General features: G+C 39.2%; 2 protein-coding genes across 11 annotated transcripts in view; both read left to right on the top strand.

The window, feature by feature from the left end:
* The first annotated feature begins 1723 nt into the window (after positions 1-1723).
* Positions 1724-18446, top strand: ctcf (CCCTC-binding factor (zinc finger protein)). 4 transcript variants are annotated; one of them, XM_041795100.1, is made up of 18 exons: positions 1724-1923; positions 6765-6784; positions 7777-7910; positions 9086-9266; positions 9389-9534; positions 9680-9793; positions 9895-10074; positions 10190-10402; positions 10509-10671; positions 11206-11376; positions 11475-11608; positions 11727-11847; positions 12176-12325; positions 12429-12589; positions 13479-13661; positions 13766-13898; positions 14053-14292; positions 16022-18446. In XM_041795100.1, exons 3-18 carry the CDS (start codon positions 7848-7850, stop codon positions 16264-16266), a joined length of 2598 nt encoding a protein of 865 aa, XP_041651034.1. In that variant the 5' UTR covers positions 1724-1923; positions 6765-6784; positions 7777-7847; the 3' UTR covers positions 16267-18446. The 4 variants fall into 4 exon arrangements, with proteins under 4 accessions (XP_041651034.1, XP_041651033.1, XP_041651035.1 ...); XM_041795099.1 differs by having other exon boundaries at positions 6753-6784; XM_041795098.1 differs by lacking the exon at positions 1724-1923 and adding an exon at positions 6131-6649 and having other exon boundaries at positions 6753-6784.
* A 2309-nt stretch (positions 18447-20755) lies between these two features.
* The window catches only part of carmil2 (capping protein regulator and myosin 1 linker 2), a 79681-nt gene continuing 76336 nt past the window's right edge, over positions 20756-24100 (top strand). For 4 of the 7 annotated variants that reach the window (XR_005992373.1, XM_041796290.1, XM_041796291.1 and 1 more), the window contains exons 1-5: positions 21327-21386; positions 22742-22842; positions 23146-23196; positions 23414-23473; positions 23702-23823. Coding sequence is in view for 6 of the 7 variants with exons in the window: in XM_041796290.1 (XP_041652224.1) it covers positions 21338-21386; positions 22742-22842; positions 23146-23196; positions 23414-23473; positions 23702-23823 (383 nt within the window). In the remaining variant the exon portion in view is untranslated. Of the gene's footprint in view, positions 20984-21326; positions 21387-22741; positions 22843-23145; positions 23197-23413; positions 23474-23701; positions 23824-24100 lie in introns of those variants that run through there. The other 3 variants (XM_041796293.1, XM_041796292.1, XM_041796294.1) reach the window with 2 other exon arrangements.

Here is a 24100-nt window from a genome sequence, read left to right as displayed (position 1 = left end):
AGATGGTTACATAGCTCATCCCACATCTTCACAACTATACTCATCTCGATCTACATTACAGTAACTTCTTCCTCGTTTCCCTCTTCAACAAAACTACACCTAGGTTAAACTTTAAAAGGCTTTAATGTTCACACTCTGGAGGAGGAAGAGGAATGCAATCATACAGCATCACTGCAGAGAGTGTACTGCACAATATGGCTGTGAGTTTACATTTTAATATACTCATAACTTTATCCAAATGTAGCAATCAAATGTCTTTCTTTGTACAACATACAAAACACTAATGTTAATCTGAAAAAGTCAGCGTGTCTCTATATGTAGGGCTCCTTTCAATGTCATTGTGTTTTTAACCAACATCCAACCCCTCTCTTTGTCTGTGTATTTCTGTGGGTCCATTAATATACAAGGTTATGACAAATTGGGATTTTTCACCAGTTTTACTGTTAGTTTGTTTTTACTTTGTTTAAAAATTCCATGTAGTTTTAATGATTAGGACACCATTTTTCTGACTGTTTTTGTTTAGTTTCGTTTTATCTTGCAAAAATGCTTCATTTTTGGTTTAGTTTTTATTCATTTTGTTAGTTTTAGCTTTTTCAGCAATACTGGATACTTGTCAGCAGTGAGACCCAAAATGGTGCAAAAACAGGCAAGATGCAAAAATCAAAAATGGCAGAGGCCCTTCCTATGTTAAGGCTATGTAAAAGTTAATTTTTTAAAAACAGTTCTATACATTCAGGAGATTAGACACTAATTAAGATGGGTCTACTTATAAAAAAAATATTATATTATTATTATTTTTATAGTTTGTGACACAACATGCTGTCAGGCTCCATCTTACATACTGAACCTTTAAATGTTTTTTTTTTTTTTTTTTTGAAAAGCTCAATTTTCATTTAGTTTTAATTATCTAAAATGATTTTTACATTTTAGTCTTGTAGTCAGTTTTAATTAACTATAAGAAACTCATGACTGTATAAAATAGTGAATTACTGAATTTTGCCGAGAGCACAGAATGCAATGCATGGTGCATTTACGGTACAAATGAAGATAGAAATATTGGAAGACTGGTTGCAAAGACCAAAATAAAGGATACTTTTATTGTATTTTCATTACTTCTGTAAACACAGAATTAACTTGTAGTTAGTTTTCATTTTTAAAGCTTAATTTTGTTCAGTTTCAGTTTACTAAAATGATTTTTTTCGTTTTTTTTTAATTAGTTTTTCTTAATAACAACAGCATAAAACTTTACCTGGAGAGCATAAAGTACGATGCTTGGTGCATTCAGGGTACATGCGAATTAGGAATTACAAGAAAAGAATAGCTTGATGATCATAGACTGTAAAGGTTATGACAATTTCAAAGTGTGGTGATTGGTGATTAATATGGGATTTAGTTTCACAACATCTGTTGTTTGCATTCATAATATCACAAAATCAGTAAAGGTTTCTAGGACGTGCCTTAAGCACAACAGTTATTTAAGGCAATAACAAGATTACACACTCAAACTTTTGATTCGTTTTATTTGAAATAAAAAATCTTGCTATTTTTATTCGTATCCTTTCGTTTTTAGAAGACATTGACAAGTTTCGTTTATTTTTCCTGTAATAAAAATCCGATTTCCGAGGGCCCTCAAAGCGGCCCTATTCCTAACATTGTGATAAATGGGCTTCAATGTATTCCAACGGGGCGCCCCTCCTGGCCAATCAGGGTGTTTGCAGCAGCTTCGACACCACCCCCCAGCGGCCGCACAGGCGCACTGAGCTCCTAACTGCCATTTTGTGGCAGAGGCTACTCTGCTAAAGCGGGAGAGGATTAAAACAAACTGCGAAGAAGCCCGCTTTTCTTGGCAGCTAATTTAACTTTGTAGCACAGACTCTCTGGGTTCGGCCAAGTTAAACAGGAGGAGAAACACACCAAAAAGAGGTAAAGTATCACTACTTTTCTGTAAAGGGGGGAGTTTGCAGGATCTTTAATCGGCCTCTAGGTGTCACGATGGGGCTCTGGGTCCGGGCAACTCGTCGGAGGGTGTTTGTCTCCCTCTATCGTTATCGAAAACCCCGTCAAAATACGTTTAAAAACCGAACTTTTACCAAATGTTTACACGGCCCGCTGTATTTTAAGCGATTTCCTGAAAACATTGTCGAGGATAAGTTTGTAATACTTCAACGGTTTGGTGGTAGAGTTTAGGCCAAGGCGTCCATTTTCTCGCTTCTTTGTTTCCCGTCTTTACAGCCTTGACGACATGGAAACTGGCGGGTTTAAGTTATTGCTAGCTTGTGTGCTTGAATACAGGACTAAAGTCCCACAGACAAACACCCATATACAAACAAAATATTACTACTAGGCTATGAATATATAAAGTATCCAGCATGTGACCTTTAATTGTGAAGGAAAATTCGAGTTTTGTAGTGTTGCATGACGTGATATTATCGTTAAAGACAAATAATGCAGGCTAGCATTAGCATCTAACGATAGCTAGGATAGCTCATACTAAAGGCCCTTCCCCACCCAATACCCTTAGTCACATTACTTCTGAGAGATTGAGTCCGCAGTTATCAGCAGAATAATCCTTGTTGTGCGATGCTATTCAGATACATGCACAGTTTTCGTATTTATTTCGACGATATTAAAGTCAGCTCAGGTAGCAATGCATACACTGGAATACTGACGATAAGGCCAGCGCAGAAAGAGTGACGAGGCATTCAGAGCGAAACGATCCTCGATAATCAAGGTAGCCATATATTCACTAACGCCAAATACACGGTTCGTGTTATCCCAAAAATCAGCCATCTTCCTTTTAGGTGTATGTCGTTTTCCTTCTTTTTCTGTCATCGTGCCGTGGTCGGTGTAAGCAGCTGTTGTTGCACCCTTCGCCCGCTTGTCTCTTATTCTAAGCCCACCTAGAGCATCATAGCCACAGATATATATTATAGCAGAGAGCTCCCTCTACGATTCGGCTTGGAGAGCTACAAAAATACCGCTGTATAACTGCTGTGCAAGGAGGCAACAGCTGCCAGTCTGGTTGCTCAGTATCATTGCCATGTTGTGGTAATTTTATTGTATTTAAATTAAGAGGAGATATGAAGGCCTTTATTGGAGCCTCTCTGACTCCCAGACGTTTAGCAACATAAACTCAAGTGAACAAACAAACATGTTCCGCGCCGATACTGAGATAACCACAAATCTGTTAACGCGTAGTGACAATTATTAAATAAACAGGTGAACTAGAACCAAACTGATGACATGAAGATCCCTGAGACCAGGTTGGAGCTCCATGGGTTTTGAATGAGATGAGTTTATTAGAGACAGTTCATGAAGTAGAGACGATCTGATTTGGTGCTTAAATTGAAAACCATCTTCCACTTTAGCAAGGGAAAATCTTTGATTGTATCAAAAAGGTTTTCACTGTTTTATCAAGTTTCCTTTTGATCATATTAATCCTTGAAAGATTTGCAGAGTATTTATTTAGGACTTATTTTGATAAATATTTCATATCAAGTTAAAGAATAAGACAAGGTTCTGGTTTTGGCAAGTCAAATGTGAGAAGTTGTTGCCTGTATTTGTAGTTTATTAGACTAAACAAGTATCTTTGTGGTTTGATAGTTCTTGATGGGATGGGATTTGTTTTGTGCTTTCAAAAAAATCTTCAACAAAACAAACAATAAATTAGCAAATTAATTGATGATTCAGTTAATTTCAGGGACAAATGATATTGGATTTTTTAAAATCAATATCCAACATGCCGATATATGTATTTATCTTAGCTGATACAGACATTTGAAAATATATTTCAGTAAACAAACTTTAGAGTCTAAGGATGACCAGAGAAATTAACTTCAGTCCTTAAAATGTACTTTAAAGTATAAAGAAATAAAATAAACAAAGAGAAATACTCTAATATTTATGGTCAATATATGCTTATATTCACTACAAATAGTAAACATGGGAAAAAAAGTTGATAGCTACCAATAATTGTCCTTTCAGGCTAATATCTGCTGATATCTGACCAATAATACTGTGCACCCCTTTTTTAATTTATGTTGTTTCCCTACTCCATGTTAATAATTTACAGGCGAGTTTTTAAAACCGTTTTAATTTTATCCCATCAGTTTATTTTGGCATATTGTGTTTTATAACCAAACAATTAATCATTACTGAAATAATTGACTAAATTAATTGATAATTTATGTTGTCCCTCATCACAATAATAATATTCTGCGGGGGCTTTTTAAATCACTTTGGTTATACTTAATTGGTTGATTTTGGGCAGTAGTGTTTTGTCCAGAGTTTTAGATGAGAGAATTTCCCTGTATAAATAACTTGAGGTGAGCATAATAAAGATAATGGGACTACAGCCTTTTTCAAACTTGCACAAAACTCAGAATAATTTCCCAAACTTAATTTACCTAGGTGAGTTATATATTTTCACGCAGATAGCTGAATTTTTCGTTTGGAAGCACCCGAAGTATTTTCCCCACCCTTAGTTGACTGACTGGCAGACTGTCATAAAATTCCAAGAGAATCTGGCTGTGGACATCAGACACCTATAAACTTACACACCTGTAAGCTGATGCATTTTGGTCTCAGGCTTTGATCTGTAGGTGGAGAAGGCTCACTGCTTAAAGCTTTTCTTCCTAATGTCATTTTCAGCAGTTTTACAAGTTAGTAGATTTTCAGAGTTTAGAATTATGGACTGCAATGTTTGTGATCAATGTGGATCTGTAAAACTGAGAACCGATAGTTATAACTGATCTTATAAAATGGTGAATTTCAAGTTAGTTTTTAATTATCTTATGAAGTTCTCCACTTATTTAAATGCTTGCTCTTTTTCCCAGCATAGTTAATCATGAATGAATCTCACAGTTAAGGCCAGCAAGCCTTCCTTCTTGCTTCCTCTGTTTACATCAGTCTTTTTCTTTATTTGAAAACGTCTTTATCTCTTGCTATCATTCAAACTGAAATCATCCCCTGGTAGAATCCCGATACACATACAATCTTTGAAGCAATATGCTGTTACCAACCCTCACTTTACTACTGACTCAAACTTCTTTTTTTGTAATCCAATTCTGCAAAAACTGATTCTTAAAATATTGCCCTAAAAATCCATCATGTTTATTATTATCTTTAAACCCTCCCCCACCCCTCAAAATAATTTGGAGCACCGCCAACACCCAAGGGGCTCAAATCTACACGCTACCCCGGCTTCACCCTCAAAAAGGTAAACACACAAAGGATAAAGTAAGTTTCCTGACATGCCAGAAAACAGAATCTAAAATGAGTTCTTATTAGATTCTCCCAAATGTGATGGCTTAAAGAAGTGGATGGTGGTAAACAATTCTGCTGTCCTATGCAACAAAAAAGTCAACTGCGCACGCTGCTGTGTGGGATAAATGTGATCAAGCCAGTCATGAGTAGGGGTGCCTGAAAATTTCATTACCGTACTCCTCTGGTTTTCCAAAAGCATGTTTTTCTCTGAGGAATAACTGCTTGTATATAATTGGTGTCAGTCCTTTGTCTTTCAAATAAGTTCAGTTGGTTTACTTGTAAGAAGACCAAATGAAACATCCTAAGCAAATCACATGTAATCACTTACAAAATAAACAATATATGTATTTGACAGTGAGACGTTGTTTTAGCCTCATTTTGAAGTTTTTTCTTACATTAAAGACATTTTAGAATTTATTATAAGAAAAATATATACAGTGCTTAACAAATTTATTAGACCACCACCCAAAGTTAGGTTTATGCCACAGCTGCCCTAAATTAACAGCATTGGTAGTTACCAAAATCATTTTTATGTTTCTGCAATGGTTAATACACCAATATGTAGAAGCTCTTTAACCCAAATGATATTTTTAATGCTAAAATATAATAATTATTGTTGTCCATGAATTTTCAAATTTACTGATTTACCAAAAAAAATAGTAAAGCACATTAATATTTCTTGATTAATATGTCAGATTATAGTTATTTACTTGCATTCCTGAAGAGAAAAATTAGTATTGGTGGTTGAATGTTATGCTTGATTAATTTCTGACTTCTCAGAGAAGCCCAGTGAGCTGGCTCAAATTTGGGTATTAAAAGGTGAATTCAGTTTGAAATTCCTTATTCCTGTTCAAAATGGTGAAACGTGGAGAGCTCACTGAAAATGAAAGAGTCTGCATTAAAGCACTTCATGATGCTGGATGGTCTTTGAGATGAATATGACAGGTGGTCTAATAAATTTGTTAAGCACTGTATATAGGTAAGTAAATGGTTCCTTTATGTATAGCTGGGGACATTCACCCTTAATATAGGGCAGGTAAACTAAAAGATTTGGAAGGAGAGACTGCCAACACCCCAGCTGTACTTTATTTTCCTGCCAGTCCTGTGATAAATTATCTGTGTAAAGTCTTAAGTCAGGGCTATCCACATAAGAATGCAGCCAGAGATACTGAATCTGTGGGAATTAAGGTTTGTGTATGAATACAGCATGTCAAGTGAATATGTTGTGCTCCACATACCACTGATGTAAAGGGAAATTTGTTTTAACTTTGCACTTTTTTGCTCCTTCTATCAATTCTGTGTTATTCTTAAAATGTCATGTTCTGCCTCCTGAGAACCTATCCACCCCTTGGCAGCGATGGTCTCCCTTTTTTGAGGAGTATGTGTGAGTAACTCACTGAGGAAGATTTCAGGGGCAGCCTGCCTGAAAATTGCAGCGCACATGTGAACACAGTCTAAGATTATTTGTTCCCCCTCCCCTCCTCTAGGTTGATTGTCAGGTAGCAGCCTGCAGCTTTGGGTGAGCAGACATGTTTTGACCAGCACAGTTGATCTAATCAGAGATACGCTATATTGCCAAAAGTATTCGCTCACCAGCTTGACTCACATATGAACTTAAGTGACATCCCATTCTTAAGCTATAGGGTTTGATATGTCATTGGTCCACCCTTTGCAGCTATAACAGCTTCAACTATTCTGGGAAGACTTTCCACGAGGTTTCAGAGTGTGTTTATGGGAATTTTTGACCATTCTTCCAGAAGCGCATTTGTGAGGTCACACACTGATGTTAGACGAAAAAGCCTGGCTCTCAGTCTCCACTCTAATTCATCCCAAAGGTGTTCTATCGGGTTGAGGTCAGAACGTGTCTTCTCTGCTCTAGAGTTCAGTAGCAGAGTGCTTTACACCACTGCATCCAACACTTTGCATTGCACTTGGTGATGTATGGCTTGGATGCAACTGCTCGGCCATGGAAACCCATTCCATGAAGCTCTCTAAGCACTGTTTTTGAGCTAATCTGAGGGCCACATGAAGTTTGGAGGTCTGTAGCGATTGACTCGGCAGAAAGTTGGCAACATCTGAGCACTATGCTCCTCAGCATCCGCTGACCCCACTCCGTCATTTTACGTGGCCTACCACTTCGTGGCTGAGTTGCCGTCATTCCCAATCGCTTCCACTTTGTTCTAATACCACTGACAGTTGACTGTGGAATATTTAGGAGCAAGGAAATTTCATGACTGGACTTGTTGCACAGGTGGCATCCTATCACAGTACCACGCTGGAATTCACTGAGCTCCTGAGAGCGACCCATTCTTTCACAAATGTTTGTAGAAACAGTTTGCATGCCTAGGTGCTTGATTTTATACACCTGTGGCCATGGAAGTGATTGGAACACCTGATTTCAATTATTTGGATGGGCGAGTGAATACTTTTGGCAATATAGTGTATGTAGGTTGTAACAGTCATTTTCTTTGTATTTAGAAATGTGTAACAAGTCCTTCTTCCCTCTCTCAGCTTGACAGGGACAGTGAGATAGCAGACATCTGAGTCAGCAAAGCTCAGGGCTTTCAGCAGCAAACAGAACCATGCAGACTGCAGCCCAGTCTACAGAAATCATGATAGCAGCACATTTCTCACTGCTGTTTCAGGTAACAGTAGTAGAGTTAAGTGGCAACTGTTTTAAACAGTGGATTGCTTTAGTATGTCAAATTTTCGTCAGATTCATTTGCAAACACACACACACATATATATGTGTGTGTGTATATATATATATATATATATATATATATATATATATATATATATATATATATATATATATAGCGATTGGGTCAGAAACCAGCAGTTCAGAGTTAAACTATTTGAGAGAAGAAATTTTGATAAACACGGGAACTAGTAAAAAATACTGAGATTTAAAGCATCATGTGCAGTTTACTGTTATATCACATGAACTCATACAGAGTTTTTTGTGTGTGTGTGTGTTTATTTTCAGACTTTTAATTAAATTTAAGTGTGATGGAAAGTGTGCAGGTTTTTTATGGTGCTTAACATGAAAGTTATTTCCCAAAAAAAACATGTTGAACAATTCAGATTGTTGTGTGCACAGTGTGTCAGGGTTTCTATGCATCTTGGATGTCCAAACCACTATAAAATTATTATTATTTGTGCTATTCACCATCTACCAATTCACCATCATTTATATGCATGCAAGAGTACATGGTTTAACCTGGGGCCCTCATTGTCACTGAAATGTCCTGGAAAAGTCCTTGAAAATTACCCCAAAAATAGTGGGAACCCTTAAACCCCAGTATTGTAGTAAACAAAGTCTGGTAGATTTTAAATTGCTGTGAAACTGGTCAAAGTAACTGAGTCACTGTCTTATATTATGATTTTTCATTCACAGTTGAGCAGGGTTATTGCTGTTGCTTTGAGGTATGACATGCTAAGCTTCTGTGGAATTAATTGTGGGTGGGCTTGTTTTTGGCTGGTAGATTTTTTTTTAAATGTAAACTTACATTTCCCTTAGTTTTGATTGAAGAATTATCACACAACTTCAAGTTATTTTGGCTTTGGATAGTGAGGCACCAGTGCTTTTCCAGGTGACAGTACAGCATTTATAGCTGCATTTAAGTAAGGAGGGTAGGTAGGGGTCTATTCGTTTAAGCCTTTTCTGGATCGCAACAAGTCACACACACCAGCTAGTAGTTCTGTAAAGACTTGCGGGTAAAATGTGGTCAGTCACAAAACAACCTGCTTCCTGAGAAGGCTGAGGCTAACGTCACCACTGCTAGATAATGTCTTTTCCCCTCACATGAAATTTCAGTTCCTTCCCAGTATGGACGGAGGGCCAACAGAGGGTGTAGGGGTGGTGGAGGTCCCCGCCAAAGACTTTCCCTCCATCCAGACCGTCCACAGCCAAGATGCAATGGTGGCTGACCTCCTCCAGCAGGCAGCAGAGGCAGGAGGCGTAGTAGAGGGACAAGCTGGAGTTGTCCTCGAACAAGGTTATTACTAATCAGTCAATATGTAAATAAAGAACACAGTTATTTGTTTAATGTGGTAGGCTAGTGTGTGTTTGTGGAGTAGATGGTCAAATATTTGACTTTCAGTATTGATGCTTTTTCAGGACATGGAGATGGATTGGTAGCAGCCAGCCAGGCCCAGCAGCAGCTGATAGAAGCAGGGGTGGGGGTCAGTGTGGAAGGGGGAGCAGGGGTTGAAATGATGGTTATGGACTCACTGGATCCCACCTTGTTACAGATGAAAACAGAGGTAAGCTCACCATTCAAAGCTTTCTGACTCGTGTTGTGGTTGTTGCTTAGAATTTGCCTTTAAAACTTTTAGAAATAAGACACGTTATGCTTGTATGCTGTTATACTTCATTGTAACAGTCCATTAAAACTGAGTTAATTTGCAGGCGATAGATGCTGCAGTGGGTGGATCAACAGTAGGTGTTGTTGGAGGGGTAGCAGGTGCTGCTCACCAAGCAACTGTAACGACAGTAGACCAGACTCAAATCATCACACTACAGGTGAATTCTTATGACTTCTGCATCTTGGAGATAGGTTTATTTCAGTTATGGCCTTAAGTTTTCCACAGGACTTTTGCTAAACCTCAGGTCTCTGTCCTCAGGTGGTCAACATGGAGGAGCAGGCAGCTCTGGGTCTGGGTGAGCTCCAGCTAGTCCAGGTTCCTGTTTCTGCCACTACTGTGGAGGCTTTGCAGCAAGGCACTTTTGTAGACACCACTGCTATGCCAAAGGATGGAGACCCGGTCATCTGCCACACCTTGCCACTGCCTGAGGGCTTCCAGGTATACAGACAGATTGACTGAGAGAGCGTTAACTCATGAACAACATTTCAGAATAAGCCTGACATAATGATGAACTTACTAAACATTTGATAACATTTGATTTGATTGATTTTAGGTGGTAAAGGTTGGTGCTAATGGGGAGGTGGAGACAGTAGAGCAGGAGGAGGAGGGAGGGGTTGCTCACCCTGAAGAGGAGGAAGATGAGGATGTGGGAAGCCAGCTGCTGGAAGGAGAGGATGAGCCCATTCAGCCTCCAGCAGAAGACCCTGCCTGGGCAAAAGACCCAGACTATCAACCCCCAACTGGACCTGTCAAGAAGACCAAAAAGGTCAGATCACTGTTAACTTTCAAGACCCCTGAGAGCCTTAAAATATGTTAATAGATCTCTGTAGTCAACTGATTTTGAGGTCTGATGACTTGCTCCATGTGTCTAGGGTAAGAAGAGTCGTCTGCGATATGCTGAAGGAGACAAAGACATGGATGTCAGCGTGTATGACTTTGAAGAGGAGCAGCAGGAGGGCCTTCTGTCTGAGGTCAACGCTGAGAAAGTGGTAGGCAACATGAAGCCACCCAAACCTACCAAGATCAAAAAGAAAGGTGAGACAAGGATGAAGTGCACCAGGCAGAATAATACTTTAAGAAAAGTTTGATTTGCATTGCTTTTTTGAAAAAATATGACATGTATTGGACACTGTTAATGATTGTTTCTATGTAACATTTTATATAAATTAGATAGAAAAATAAACTGAACTGCTTCCATGTAAAAATTGAGCATGATTTGGATGGGATGAAGTGACGTCACTGCTATGATGCTGAGTACAGACTGATATGGTAATGAATAGAACTCTAGGTTGATGCAGACAACATTTAACACATTCTGTCAGACTTCACTAGATGTGATTTGATAAATAATATCAGCAACTAATTGAGTTACTTAGAGTACCCATTCAAAGTTGTCATTTGGTCTGTCTAGATGGTTATTTGTCATAAATTGTGTTTTGATCTTCTCTCAGTGGAGTTGTGTCAGGATGGTTTAAGTCTTTACTCTTACTTAAATGAAATTCTGTTCTCCAAATATATTAGACCATATAATTGAAAATAAGGTCTGGATGTGTTACTGTTGTATTTCAGGTGTGAAGAAGACATTCCAGTGTGAGCTGTGCAGCTACACCTGTCCTCGGCGCTCCAATCTGGACAGACACATGAAGAGCCACACAGACGAGAGGCCTCACAAGTGTCACCTGTGTGGAAGAGCCTTTAGGACGGTCACTCTGCTGAGAAACCATCTCAACACACATACTGGTACAGACTTACATTTATCTACATCTTTACATCGCTTTTAGACTTCAACCAGACAATAACAAAAGATTAACTTTCACTGTTTTTTATTCCCTCCTCAGGAACTCGTCCACACAAGTGCACAGACTGTGACATGGCTTTTGTAACGAGTGGAGAGCTGGTTCGTCATCGTCGTTACAAACACACACATGAGAAACCTTTCAAATGCTCTATGTGTGACTATGCCAGTGTGGAGGTAAGACTTTTAATTGGGTTTCAGTTGCATAGTGAGCATCATCAAAGTAAGATGGGTTTCAGATACAGATTGTGCTGCAGTGAACTAATGTACGACTGTGTGTGTGGATATTTTGCAGGTGAGCAAACTGAAGCGTCACATTCGTTCGCACACCGGCGAGCGTCCATTCCAGTGCAGCCTTTGTAGCTATGCCAGCAGAGACACGTACAAACTAAAAAGACACATGAGGACACATTCAGGTAAAGTCGAACAAAAGTGCTATAAATCAGTTGATATGCTTTGTTATCAAATCCAACAAATTGATGGATTAAATTTAAGAAGGTTCCAGGAGATAAAAGAATAAATAATCCACATGATTACAATAACTAAAGTTTTAAATTTAAGGAATAAGAATCTATCTACCTAGATCAATATCTTACTATTTACAGAAGTGAAAATCATTGGTAAGGAAGTCTGTGTTAAGTTAATGTTTAAGTTATCTTTAAAATTTTATGCCTATATTTTACAACATGAGTGTCAATCTCTGATGATACTGATACATCTGTTTATCCGCTGTCCTCTTTTTAGGAGAAAAACCTTATGAGTGCTACATCTGCCATGCTCGCTTCACGCAGAGTGGAACCATGAAGATGCACATCCTGCAGAAACACACTGAGAATGTGGCCAAATTTCACTGTCCTCACTGTGACACCGTTATTGCACGCAAGAGTGACTTAGGTAACAAATACTTACACATAAATAGTGTTAATTTGCAACTCAATTGAGGTAGTGTTTTTTTTTTCATGATATTTTAATTTCACTGATGCTTTTTACCCTGCAGGAGTGCATCTACGAAAGCAGCACTCGTTTATAGAGACTGGGAAGAAGTGTCGCTACTGTGATGCCGTTTTTCATGAGCGCTACGCTCTGATCCAACATCAGAAGTCTCACAAGAATGAGAAGAGGTTCAAATGTGACATGTGTGACTACTGCTGTCGCCAGGTATGAAAAATTATTTTAAGCAATATGTTGGTTTTTGTAGAGGCAAAAATAAGAGACAGATGCACATTGTACAGCCAAGTGCAGGGTTTTTTCTGAATCATCTGGATGATCCAGGGAGCTTCCAGTCAAACAGAGCGTAAAGCCTCTCTTCTATCAACACCATCAGTATATATGTAGTCAGACAGGCAACTATGGATGCACTAACTTGTTACAATGAACAATCCTTACTAAACTTAACTAAGACCACACCTGTCAGAAAATAATTTGAATAGTTTAATGTTGAGATAATTGCAATGGTTGAGAAATGGAGGGATGAAGGGATTAGAGTAAGGGTCAAGGGATGAATGGGATGAAGGTAAAGGTTTAGGGATGAGGAGACAAAGGTAAGAGTTGTGGGGTGAAGGGATAAGGAGATGAATGTATGAATTTATGAGGAACCAACAGATGTATGCAGAGATGGCTCTGGGCTGTCTTCAGCTGGTCTGATCTGAGGAAGCTGAAGATTTGAGACTCCAGTTGGTAGCATTAGTTGATCTAAAACAGACGTTCAACTGGCTTGAGCTGGTGATGATGCAGCTACAGGAAATCAAAGAACTTAAGACCTGGATGGAGTATTCCCATGACTTGTCTGTGATGGTAGTACAACATGCAGAAACCAGGGGGGTACAGACTCTGGGTAGGTAATATAAAGTAATATATTTCAATAATTCCTGCATTTTCCAATTGCTAGTTGCAAATAAATAATTTAATATGATATTGTAGGTCTAGCAGGCCAGTACCACTGTTATTAAAGACATGTACATTGAAATCAATAGGATTTACATGGATGAATTAAGAACTAGCTCAAAGTCTTTACTATTAATATTGCTTCATTTTATCTTGTGTTTAGGAGCGCCATATGGTGATGCATCGTCGCACTCACACTGGAGAGAAACCATACGCCTGCAGTCAGTGTGAAAAGACCTTCAGACAGAAGCAGCTGCTTGACATGCACTTCAAGCGCTACCATGATCCCAACTTTGTTCCCACCGCATTCGTCTGCCCCAAGTGTAGCAAGACCTTCACTCGCAGGGTATAAATACCTTCTTTTAATTTGGTGAACTCATATCTTTAACATAGACTAATGAACTAAGTTATAAAACCCTTTATTAACAATCCAACTGCATGTTCTCACAGAACACCATGGCACGCCATGCAGAGAACTGCAGTGGGGAGGTGGAGGAGGCTGAAAATGGATCTCAGACTCCAAAGAAGGGAAGGAGGGGAAGAAAGAGGAAGATGAGGAGCAGGAGAGATGACGATGACAGTGGTGAGAATTTAACATTGTGTGCAGGTGGAGACTTGAAACATTGATCAGGTGGTCTAACCAGGGTTGAGATTATTTCACAGTAAGAGCAGCTGTCACCTTTTTTTTAAACTTTTGCCTGTCTGATGACCGTCTGTGTTGTTTCTCTGGTATTCAGAGGGAGATCAAGGTGATCCAGATGAGGAAGAGGAAGTGGAGGGTGAAGAGGATATGTCACTGCTACCTGAAGAGGATGAGGTAGAAGGTATGGAACTGGACCAGGCCCCAGCTGCCATACCAGTTCCTGCTCCTGATGAGCCACCCATGAAGAGGAAACGAGGCAGACCCCCAAAGAATGCTCCAAAACCTCCGACACCCAGCAAGACTGTCAGAGTGGCTGCAAAGACAACCACAGCTGGTGAGAATATGGCCCAATCCCAACGTCCACACTCACACACTCACTGGTTTTGAGGGCTTAGGGCTTTCCCACTGCCAAATCATAAAGTGCGTGAGGGATCTCTCGCTGACTTTTTGAGCCCTTCATGCACCCTTTCCACGAGTTGGAATTAGAGCCCGTGCTGATTATAGCGTATCACAGATTAATCAACATCGGCCAATATGTAGCCGATATATTAACCCTTAGAGCTCACGCAGCATGGATACGTGCGGTAGGCACATCCCTTTATAAATCACTTGGTAATGTTTGAACCGTGAGTCGTGGGCACTAACATTTTCTAGTGAGCCCGGAACTTGGCTGACTTTCCGGAGCCTCTGAGGACAGTGTTGTCCTATACAACAATACGTGACACCGTTTATAAAAACGTTGATAACTTCTGAACCGTAGGTCATAGAAACTTACTCTTTTTTTCCTCTGAAAGCGGACCATTTTGCCGTTCGTATGCTACCACCAATATCAGAACTTTGGTGGCTTTTGGGGTCTTTTGAGATTAAATCCACAGCCTTACATCCGATAATAAGTGTCTTTTTAATCCATTTTTAATCTATTTTCGATCACGTACTTTAACTTTCTTCAGTGGGCAGCCATATTTGTTTGACATGGAAAGCATTGTGGGAGTTGTAGTCGGCCAGTTGCATCTCTGCTCAGAGGAGTAGAGACACAGGAGTAGAGAATAAACAATGATAAATGCCACTGTTAATTCACATGTTCACCGTTATCTAATATAAGACTACGTCGTCTAAGTTGCATCTTTGTGAAATAAACAAAGATAATACAAGTAAAAGAATTTATGTTCATGTACAGTATATATCCTGTGTATATCAGTGTTCTTATTTCATATATTGACTGATAAATCGTTTATCGGCCAATATATCGGATATCAGCTTTTTGTAGCCCCAAATTTCGGTATCGGCATCGGCCCCAAAAATCCCTTACCAGTCAGGCTCTAGTTGGCATCTCTGCAGACTTAGCGTGAGGGAATTACCCATAGTTCATTGCATTGTGACGTATGGCAGGGATTCTCGGGGGATGTCCACTGGTAAATGCTACAAAAGTGATGTAAAAGGAGGGAAATTGTAAACAAAAAAACATGGAAGGTACAAAAGGGGGTGGACATTGCAAAAAAAGGATTATTTTTCCTGTAGGTCTATGTATACGCGATTATATTTAAACAGCCTTCATCCACTGAGAAAATAGGTCTGTAGGTGAGGCACACTTGTTTTTGTCTTTGTTTTGAGCTCTGCAAGATGCCGACTGTCAACAAAAAAAACAAAGGGCTGTCCCATTCCTGTTTCTACCACTCTAAGCCCTTGCAGCCTCTTGCACTCAATCACTTTCCAGGTGCAGTCAGTTAAGTCAATAAGGACTCAGGGTTTAAAGGAGGAGTTTGAGATTCAGCCTATGACACGACTAACTACTCAAAATCGTTGTTGTTGATAGCCTGATGGTTCCTGGAACTTTGAAAGAAAATAGGGACTTTTGGTTTTTCTTTGTCATTTATCAAGTGAGATTAACATTCAGTAGTTTACAGATGCAGTCTTGACCTTTTCACAAACTGACTGAATAAAAATTGTAGCATGTAACCAAACTACTTTTGACTGTCCTCAATTTACCATGTAGGCACACGGTCTTAGCTTTTTTATTACAACCTGAATGCAGCATTAAAGATTGTCCTTGTTGTGTTGTGCAGCTGCCATCATCCAGGTGGAGGATGAGAGCACTGGCGCAGTGGAGAACATCATAGTGAAGAAGGAGGACGGCGACGCTTCTGCAGGGAATCCCCTGGAGCAGGGTGTGGCTCTTACCGTGGAAGGGGTGGGGCTAGACGGGGAGGGGGTAGAGACTGTTGAGCTGGCTGTCAATGAGGAAACAGCGGCGACAGCTGCCAATGGAGATCTGACACCAGAGATGATCCTCAGCATGATGGACCGGTGAACACACATGGAGTCGGACTCTGACTACAGCTAGAATACACGAGTTAACATTTCCATGTCTTTGGCCTTCACCTGGTGTTCCACATGGCGGCCAAGTTGCCTCATTTGAAGTGGCTGCAAAATTTCCATGCACAAAGAAGGGAAGCCGCATGTAAATACTTTAACTCTTCATTCATATGCTTCAATATGCATCACACACACTTGATCCCACTGCACACTTGTGTACTCCCTTTTCATAGACAGATATCGTGTGAGCTAACAACAGACTCCTCTGCTCTTTAATGCTTCTTTCAGTTTGAATGTCTTCTGAATGAATCATTGTGTATTTTGCTACTTGTTTTGTACCCACAGCCACTTCCTGTGTCAGTCTCCACCCACACATACTCTGCAGCTGATGTTCCTCTCCTTTCTGCTCTTTCAAAGGGAGACGTCAAAACATCTTTATCCACATTTCACTTTGATTTCTTGCTTGCTCTTCTTGCAACTATGCGACTTTGCTAATTCAAGCCTTTATAAGTGTGTATATAGCAAAAAGTAGTTTATCCTAATGAAGCGTAGTGTATGGTACCTGCTCCGTCAAATCATCTGTGTATTATTTTTCCCAGAGTTTGATTTTCCCTTTCTTCACACATGGACCTTGTTAGCATGTTTTTTATTTGTACATGAAAGTCAAAGTAGAAAAAGATTTTTCTCTCCGGATGAGCTGATGACTCAGGTAGATGCAGCACCCGTCATGCTCTAAGAAAAACTCAGTCAGCCTGTGCAGATCAGATGTTTTACAGTGTTGTCCTAGTTAAAAAGAGTTATGTTTCCTTTTCCCTCCCTCTGATCACGGTTGAAATTATTTGTCATTCATAGCTAATGTTCTTCCTCTTTTGTGATTGATTTCCGTCACATAAACTGATTGCTCCCTGTCACTTTGTTAATACTCATCAGCCTGTTTTGGTTGCTTTGTACTATAGAGGTGAGTCCAAACATTCCTTTTCTTTAAATCACAGGGTAAACGTGGTATTTTTAAACCAGGCCCCATTTTTTTTGCTTATTTTTAGACACACTTTTAGACAAAAGCTGCAAACATGCTGTAACGACTGAAAGCCAATGTGAAGATCTGCTAAATGGTTAAAAGTAATTTGTAACTGTAAGACATTTAGTCACCAAAATTTGTGGAAGAAGGGTCGAGGTTAAAGCTTACACATTTACCCTGTAACATTGCATTATGTTTATTAAAATGAATCGTTGTCACTGTCAAAAGTTTCTCTGAAAAAATAAAAACAAACATGAGCAGGTGGTTTGCATGTACATACATGTATTAAATCCTTTTTGCTTTTGTGATCCTTTTTAATGTTTTTAACAGCTGAATTTGAGAAGAGTTGATTTGAAGGGATCTGGAGGTTTTCTTGTGTTGGTGCCGTACCTGGTACTCTTCCCATCATGCTTTGCTTCCACACATTAATCCCACTAATGAGCCAAAACTGCATACTAAACTAATTTGATTCCTCAGTCCAATTTCTGTTCTGATACTGCTCATGTTTCTGCTCATGTTACAGCTGCTGCTGCATTTCGCTGTGGCTCTCTCAGTTTAGTGATATAAAATGAGAATCAAGTCTTCTTCTGTACCCCAACTGTGAGGGGAGTTTAACCTGTAAAGGAACAACATGTTTTTCAAAAATATGCTAACAAAGTGGTAGAACTGTGGTGAATAACGCCTTTTTTTCTTTGACTGACTGACTTTAAAAGTGTTATTTGAAGGATGTCAGTTTTAAAATAAGTCTTCTTGTTTTGGTGTACCATCTGAAATAATTTGCAAATGAAGTTGTCTGTGAAAACAAAAAAGGAACCTTCCCTATCCAAACCTTGGCAAATAATTCAGTTTTTTTTTCCAAAGCGATTAAATAATTTCTTTTGTATCATAACGTAAATTATTTTCTGTAAACCAAGAAAAAAGTAAGCTGTCATTATCAGTCTATCATGCTGTGCAAGAGTACGAATGGAAGATGGATGTTTGACTGCAGTAAAAGTTTTTTTAGTTTGCACATCACTTGTTTGTTTTAGCTGAAGATTTGAGAGAACAGTTTAAAATGGTGTGAAACCTGTTTGAAAACCATAACTTTGTCCTGACACCTCTGAAAATGAGACACTGTACAGCTAATGAAAAATAAAATCATCCTGATGGGCCCACAACGGCATGCTTTTGTCTGGTCTTTCTGTCCGCTAGCGGTGCATCTCAAAAATATTAGAATATCAGGAAAGGCATTATATGCCTTTAGACTCCAAAAACTATCTGAAATAATAATCCAAAATATATTATTTGTGAATGTATAAAACAACACCCCGTTAGTTCCATTAATAATACAAATACTTGTGAATTTTAGTTATTTCAATGAGGAAGGGGTAGTGAGGCTGACAGCAGGATAGGATAACCCCCTTAAGGAGTCTAGACACTGGTGGTGGTGATGGAAAGAGTCAGAGAGGTGAGGAAGGACTTCTGACCCAGACACCGATGAAATGAGGTTGCAGTGAAGGGATGCAGGGTGGTACGAAGAAGCTGGACCTGGACGATAATGATATATATTGGAGGTGGCTGGGGTGGGGGAGGGGAGCAATAGTCCTACTGAAACAACTGACTGCAGAGGAGTGGTGAACAAAATTTAAAACATGACAGCAGCAGGATGACTGGATTGAAAAATCATGGCAGAAAGGGACTGGCTCAGAATTTTAGTGAATAGACACCTATACCAGCTGATTACCAGCCTGTCCAATATGTACTCTAGCCTTGCGTATTACTCGGTCATTCTTACTTCATCTTTTCCTTACCACATTTCCTGTTGTCTTCTCGAGGAGTCGAGGAGTCTGGCTGCAGACACTCACTCTCAGACGCCCCCTCTTGCAGATCGTTAATGTGAGAAGCCACGTCTGGCAGAACAGAAATCCATGCTATGCTAAAAATTTTGAAAACAAAATCCAATTAAACTTTTGGTCAGGTTAGGGTAAGGGCTTAAGTAAAGGTTATGATTCTAAAAGTTACAAATTTATCCTACAAAAGTTGATTCCAAAACGTTTAATAAAGCCAAATAAACACTCTGCTTACAGGAACTATAGCTTCTCCTCCATTAAAACATTTTGATGCAGCAAATGTTACTTTAAATGCTCTACTGTCTGTGTACACTATGTAGATAATGGGGTTATGTAGCTGAAACTTAAGCTTAGAAAGCTCATAGACATCTATTCAAACAAAGCTACCAAACTAACTTTAGCTTCATAGGCTACATAGCTATGTTATCTACACAACTTATGTGGCTACATTAGCTTTACCTACTTTTGTTAGGGTTCATGTTTGCCCAAGCTCACGTTTGCTAAAGCTGACATAGCTACATTGGCTAACATTGACTACAGAGGTACCTTTGCTACCTAAAACAAAAGCTAACAAAGGTAGAGCAAGCCCCTGTTCGCATATCAACTTCTAAAAATGGGTCTATACAAAATTTAACCCTGGATTAGACTTCTGACCTTTTTCTCTGTTTTATTTATGAAATATTGTTTAATGTTAGTGATGTGGTTATTTCATGAATGTAACTGTCAGACTTTTTCTATTAATAAAGCATTTTTAAAAATATATAACACTTGAAACACGTTATACTGGGTAATTACGGCACTTAAATTCTGACTGGCATCTTACAGTAACGATCTATGAGAGGGGGGCATCTAACATCTGTCTTGTTGTCTTTTGTCTCTTAGACTCAGCCATCATATTAAACTGGACCAGGGTGACTAACTGGCTTCTGTTTAGCTCAGGGATGGTGTGTGAACTAGTGATGGAAAATGGTACTTGCTTCTCACAGTAGGAGCTGCAGCCTGCTCCCAAAGTTACAGACAACCAAGGCCCTACACTTGGAGTAGATGCCATTCTCCCTGTTGAAAGTAAGTGTTCTGTTGGATCCACTTTAAAACTACTATTCTAAGAGGAAAAAGTTGCATATTGTAGCTTTAATGCTTTAAAATGTTTTTGTCACACACTACACATTTTGGCACCCCCTGGTGGTTAAAGATGGCTCGGACAACCCTCTACTTGCCATGCCTTTATCATCATCACTGTATTTATTTCTGCGATTTAAACACCCACCAGTTACAAAAATCTGATTTTCTCAGTTGAAGTCTTTCAAATACTGTGATGCTTTCATGCAACCATGTTTTCCACTGTCTGTAATTTTAACACTGACCTGTCCGCAAACAGACTTACATTTATTGTGTGAAAGTGCAGATTTCCTTGCTGTGGTGATTTCATGTGTGGGTGGTGAGGCGGTTAAAAGGTTCCTGCCATCTCAGTCTTCTCTGTAAGTTCACTACTAAAGTGACTCACAGCATGGAACAGGATGTAAAGGTTTGAGAGCGCAAAATATGTGCACAAAGCAAGAAAAGGTGACGTGTGCACAAGTGGAAAAGAGAAGGTTACATACAGACGTGCATCTATTGGAGGGGATCGTGGTGATGGCTGTGTGTGCACAAATATGAAGATAGTTACATATTCAGGTTGCCCTGTATTATTTATTCTTTTTAACTGATGATGTGATGTCAAAGTCTTCACTCTACAGAGTTCAGTCAGTGTAGTTCTCATACAATGGAAGTGTGACTCTGGAGGAGCGGCAGACTATCACAGCTTGACTATTTGTGTATTTTTACATGACAAAAAAGTATGGACACTGTTTCTCAGAGGTTGCAAGGTAAGATGATCTTCCTTTGATTTTTTTATAGACTCTGTGATAGCTTGAAATTTTGAGAAGAAAGCAGCAGCCAAGTAAACTGTAAATAGGCAACTACAGGGTTTCACCATGTTTTTTCTGCACTATTTTGATGTAGTTGCAAAATAATCTGGAACACTTTTGATCAATGTCAGCCCTGCATGAGCAGGTGTTATTTTTTAATCTTTAATTTTATTCATAGAGAGTATTGTCGGCTAAATTTAAGAATATCTGTGTACTTTGTTGAGGGTTATTCAAAGTTTTTCACCAGTGTGGAGGAAAAATAGCTACATACTCAGACCTCTGAAAGAAACATGCCAACTCATGACTACATACATGACTGAAAGGTGTTATGAATTTGAGAGGTGTCAAGGCTATCCTGCAGGTTTGTACTTTCACTTCACACTTCCTTGCCCAGTCTGCCTCGCTCACAAATGTTAACTCTGTATATTTACCCATCCCTGTGCTCATGCTCATCTATGGTTAGATTATATGTAGTGCAAAAAGTAAGGACATTTGTGTTTGTCTGCTGTAACAATGCTTCTTGGCAATATATCTTGTACCGCTGGAAAGTCTGTTTATTTCCCTTTTCAATGGTGTCACATTTGTAAGGAACATGCTTTTGTGGGATGAGCAGCAGAGCTGAGTATGTGGGTTGTTCAATGAAAAATTTGCCAAATATTCTCTGGCAAGGCCAAACAGCTTATTCTGCCATTGGCTCTTGTTTGGTGGTTTTTGATGGATGATGGAAACCTGAAGAAACAATACACATTGGCAATTTATTATTATTATTATTATTTCAACAAACAGGAGTCTCGGTAGTGTTTGGAAGAATCATACACAGCCACATCAGCCTGGCACCTCCCCCTCCTCATGCTGGTCACCAGCTTGGTCGCACACTGCTGTGGGATGGCACCCCATTCTTCAACCCGCATTTGTCACAAATCATCCAGTGTGGTTGTGCTGGTCACTCTGGCACAAACAGCATGCCCAAGCTGATCCCACTAGTGTCCAATGGGGTTGAGGTCAGGACTGCTGGCAGGCCATTCTATCCTCTCCACTCCCAAATTCTGGAAGTAGTCTCTGATAAACCCCGCTCTGTGGGGGCGAGTTTTGTCATCTTGGAGGATAGACTTCAGTCTCAGACTGTGGAGATATGGGATTGACACTGGTTTAAGAATCTCATCTGATAACCATTGAGATTGCCTCCAGTGAAAACAAGCCTTGTTTTTCCAGTGAGGGAGATGCCGCCCCACACCATCTCACTGCTTCCACTAACAGATGTTAGTTACTCTATCGGTACAGCAATCAACATAGCTTACTTGTCCTCTCCATGCTTTGACGCTACAATCCACCTCATTGCTGAATGTAAGAGGTGCCAATCAGGCACCTGATTGTCAGTCAGCTAAAACAAGAGTCAGTCCACCAAACAACCCCAAACAAGACTCGATGGCAGAATAAGCTGTTTGGCATAAGCAGAGAAGATTTGGCAAATTTTTCATTGCACAACCAACATACTCAGCTCTGCTGCTCATCTCACAAATGCATGTACCTTACAATGTGGCACCATTGAAAAGGGTAATAAATAGGCTTTCCAATGGTATAAGATTTATTGGCAACAATCATTGTTACAACAGAGAAATAATCTACCAAACACAAATGTCCTTACTTTTTTGTGCTAAGTTTAGTTATCATAAAAGATCTATGCGTATCAGCACTTGTGTGTGTCTTTGTAAGCAGATCAGATCTCAGAGCTGCTGAAGCCTCACAGAGTGTGTATGGTGACGCCTGTTGTTATAAATGACAGTAAACCATGTGGAAAATCAGCCGACAGGTTTTTGGTAAGTGATAGAAAATAATCCTGCTGAAGAGAAAAAGATTTGTCCTCTATCTTAAGTTGTTTTAGTTATCATTGTAAAGTCTCATGTGAATAAGATAATAATAACAGTTATTATTATTGTCTTTGTTGTTGTTATTATTGTTATTATTACTATTACTATTATCAGATTATTCACAAACTGGCTAAAAAAAATAACCCCTGGTAAAGTACATTTTGTCAATGACATGTTATAGCTACATTTTTCCTGCAGAGGGAACTGTAGCTCTGTAAGTCTCTTGACTATCCTGTCTCTACCTATGTTTAGGTGCTGAGTCTGTGGAGAGGTTATCTCGTCATAAACAAGCAACCTGTCAGGGTAAATCACTAATCACCAAAAAGACATGACATTTCTGGCTCATTTATTATTTATTCTAAGCATGTTCAATGCATGTTAACCTGGAAGGAAGGAAAATACAGTAGAAAAGAAGGATGAGTAAAAACAAATGGATAGATACATTTGGAAAACTTTTTCCTTCCATGTAACTTTTTTATTGTGTTGACTTTTGAATAACCGACCATGCCTGTGTGTACAGGTGGAGAGCACTTTCAGTTATATGGAGATTTGCTCCATCAACATTCACAGTCTCACAGAGGTAACTTCTATAGATAATCTGTTCAGCTTTTTTTTCTTCAACATGTTTTTTTTTAGTATGTTGTTTTCAAGTTTTTCCTCTGTTCTTATCTAGTAAAGCACTGTGTGACACTGAAATGAAAAAAAGAGTCATATATCTTATTTTGAATTCGAATTTAGAGCAGATTTTCTCTTCAGTCTCTGTTAGGCAGCATACAGTCCCACACATGTCTCTCTGTTTGTGCTGCAGATAGTCCTGGAGACAGACAGACTTACTTTGTCCTTCAGCGTTTTGCACAGTAAGGATCTGGAGGTCATGGTCAGTCACATGACCGCCTCGCTGAAGAGGATTTTTCCTGATTCTTCTCCAATGTAAGTCCTTTGTGATCTGCACCTTCTGCTTCATATATGATTACAAACAAATGATTTTATTGCTAAAACTACTTAATATTACAACTGACAAAAATATACATGCAGAGTTTGAATTTCTACTGACACATAGGCTACTTTACATTCTTTGGGTCAACAGGGAAATAATGAAAAACTCCCAATTTTCTAGTTGAAAACTTGGATTTGCACACTATCTAGAATGGTTGACAGGCCTCTATATGTTTTCAGTGGTCTATATGAAGCCATCTGCATTCACCAC

This window comes from Cheilinus undulatus, linkage group 9, assembly GCF_018320785.1.
Source record: "Cheilinus undulatus linkage group 9, ASM1832078v1, whole genome shotgun sequence".
NCBI classification, from domain to species: domain Eukaryota; kingdom Metazoa; phylum Chordata; class Actinopteri; order Labriformes; family Labridae; genus Cheilinus; species Cheilinus undulatus.
This window is presented reverse-complemented; position numbering and strand designations above follow the sequence as displayed.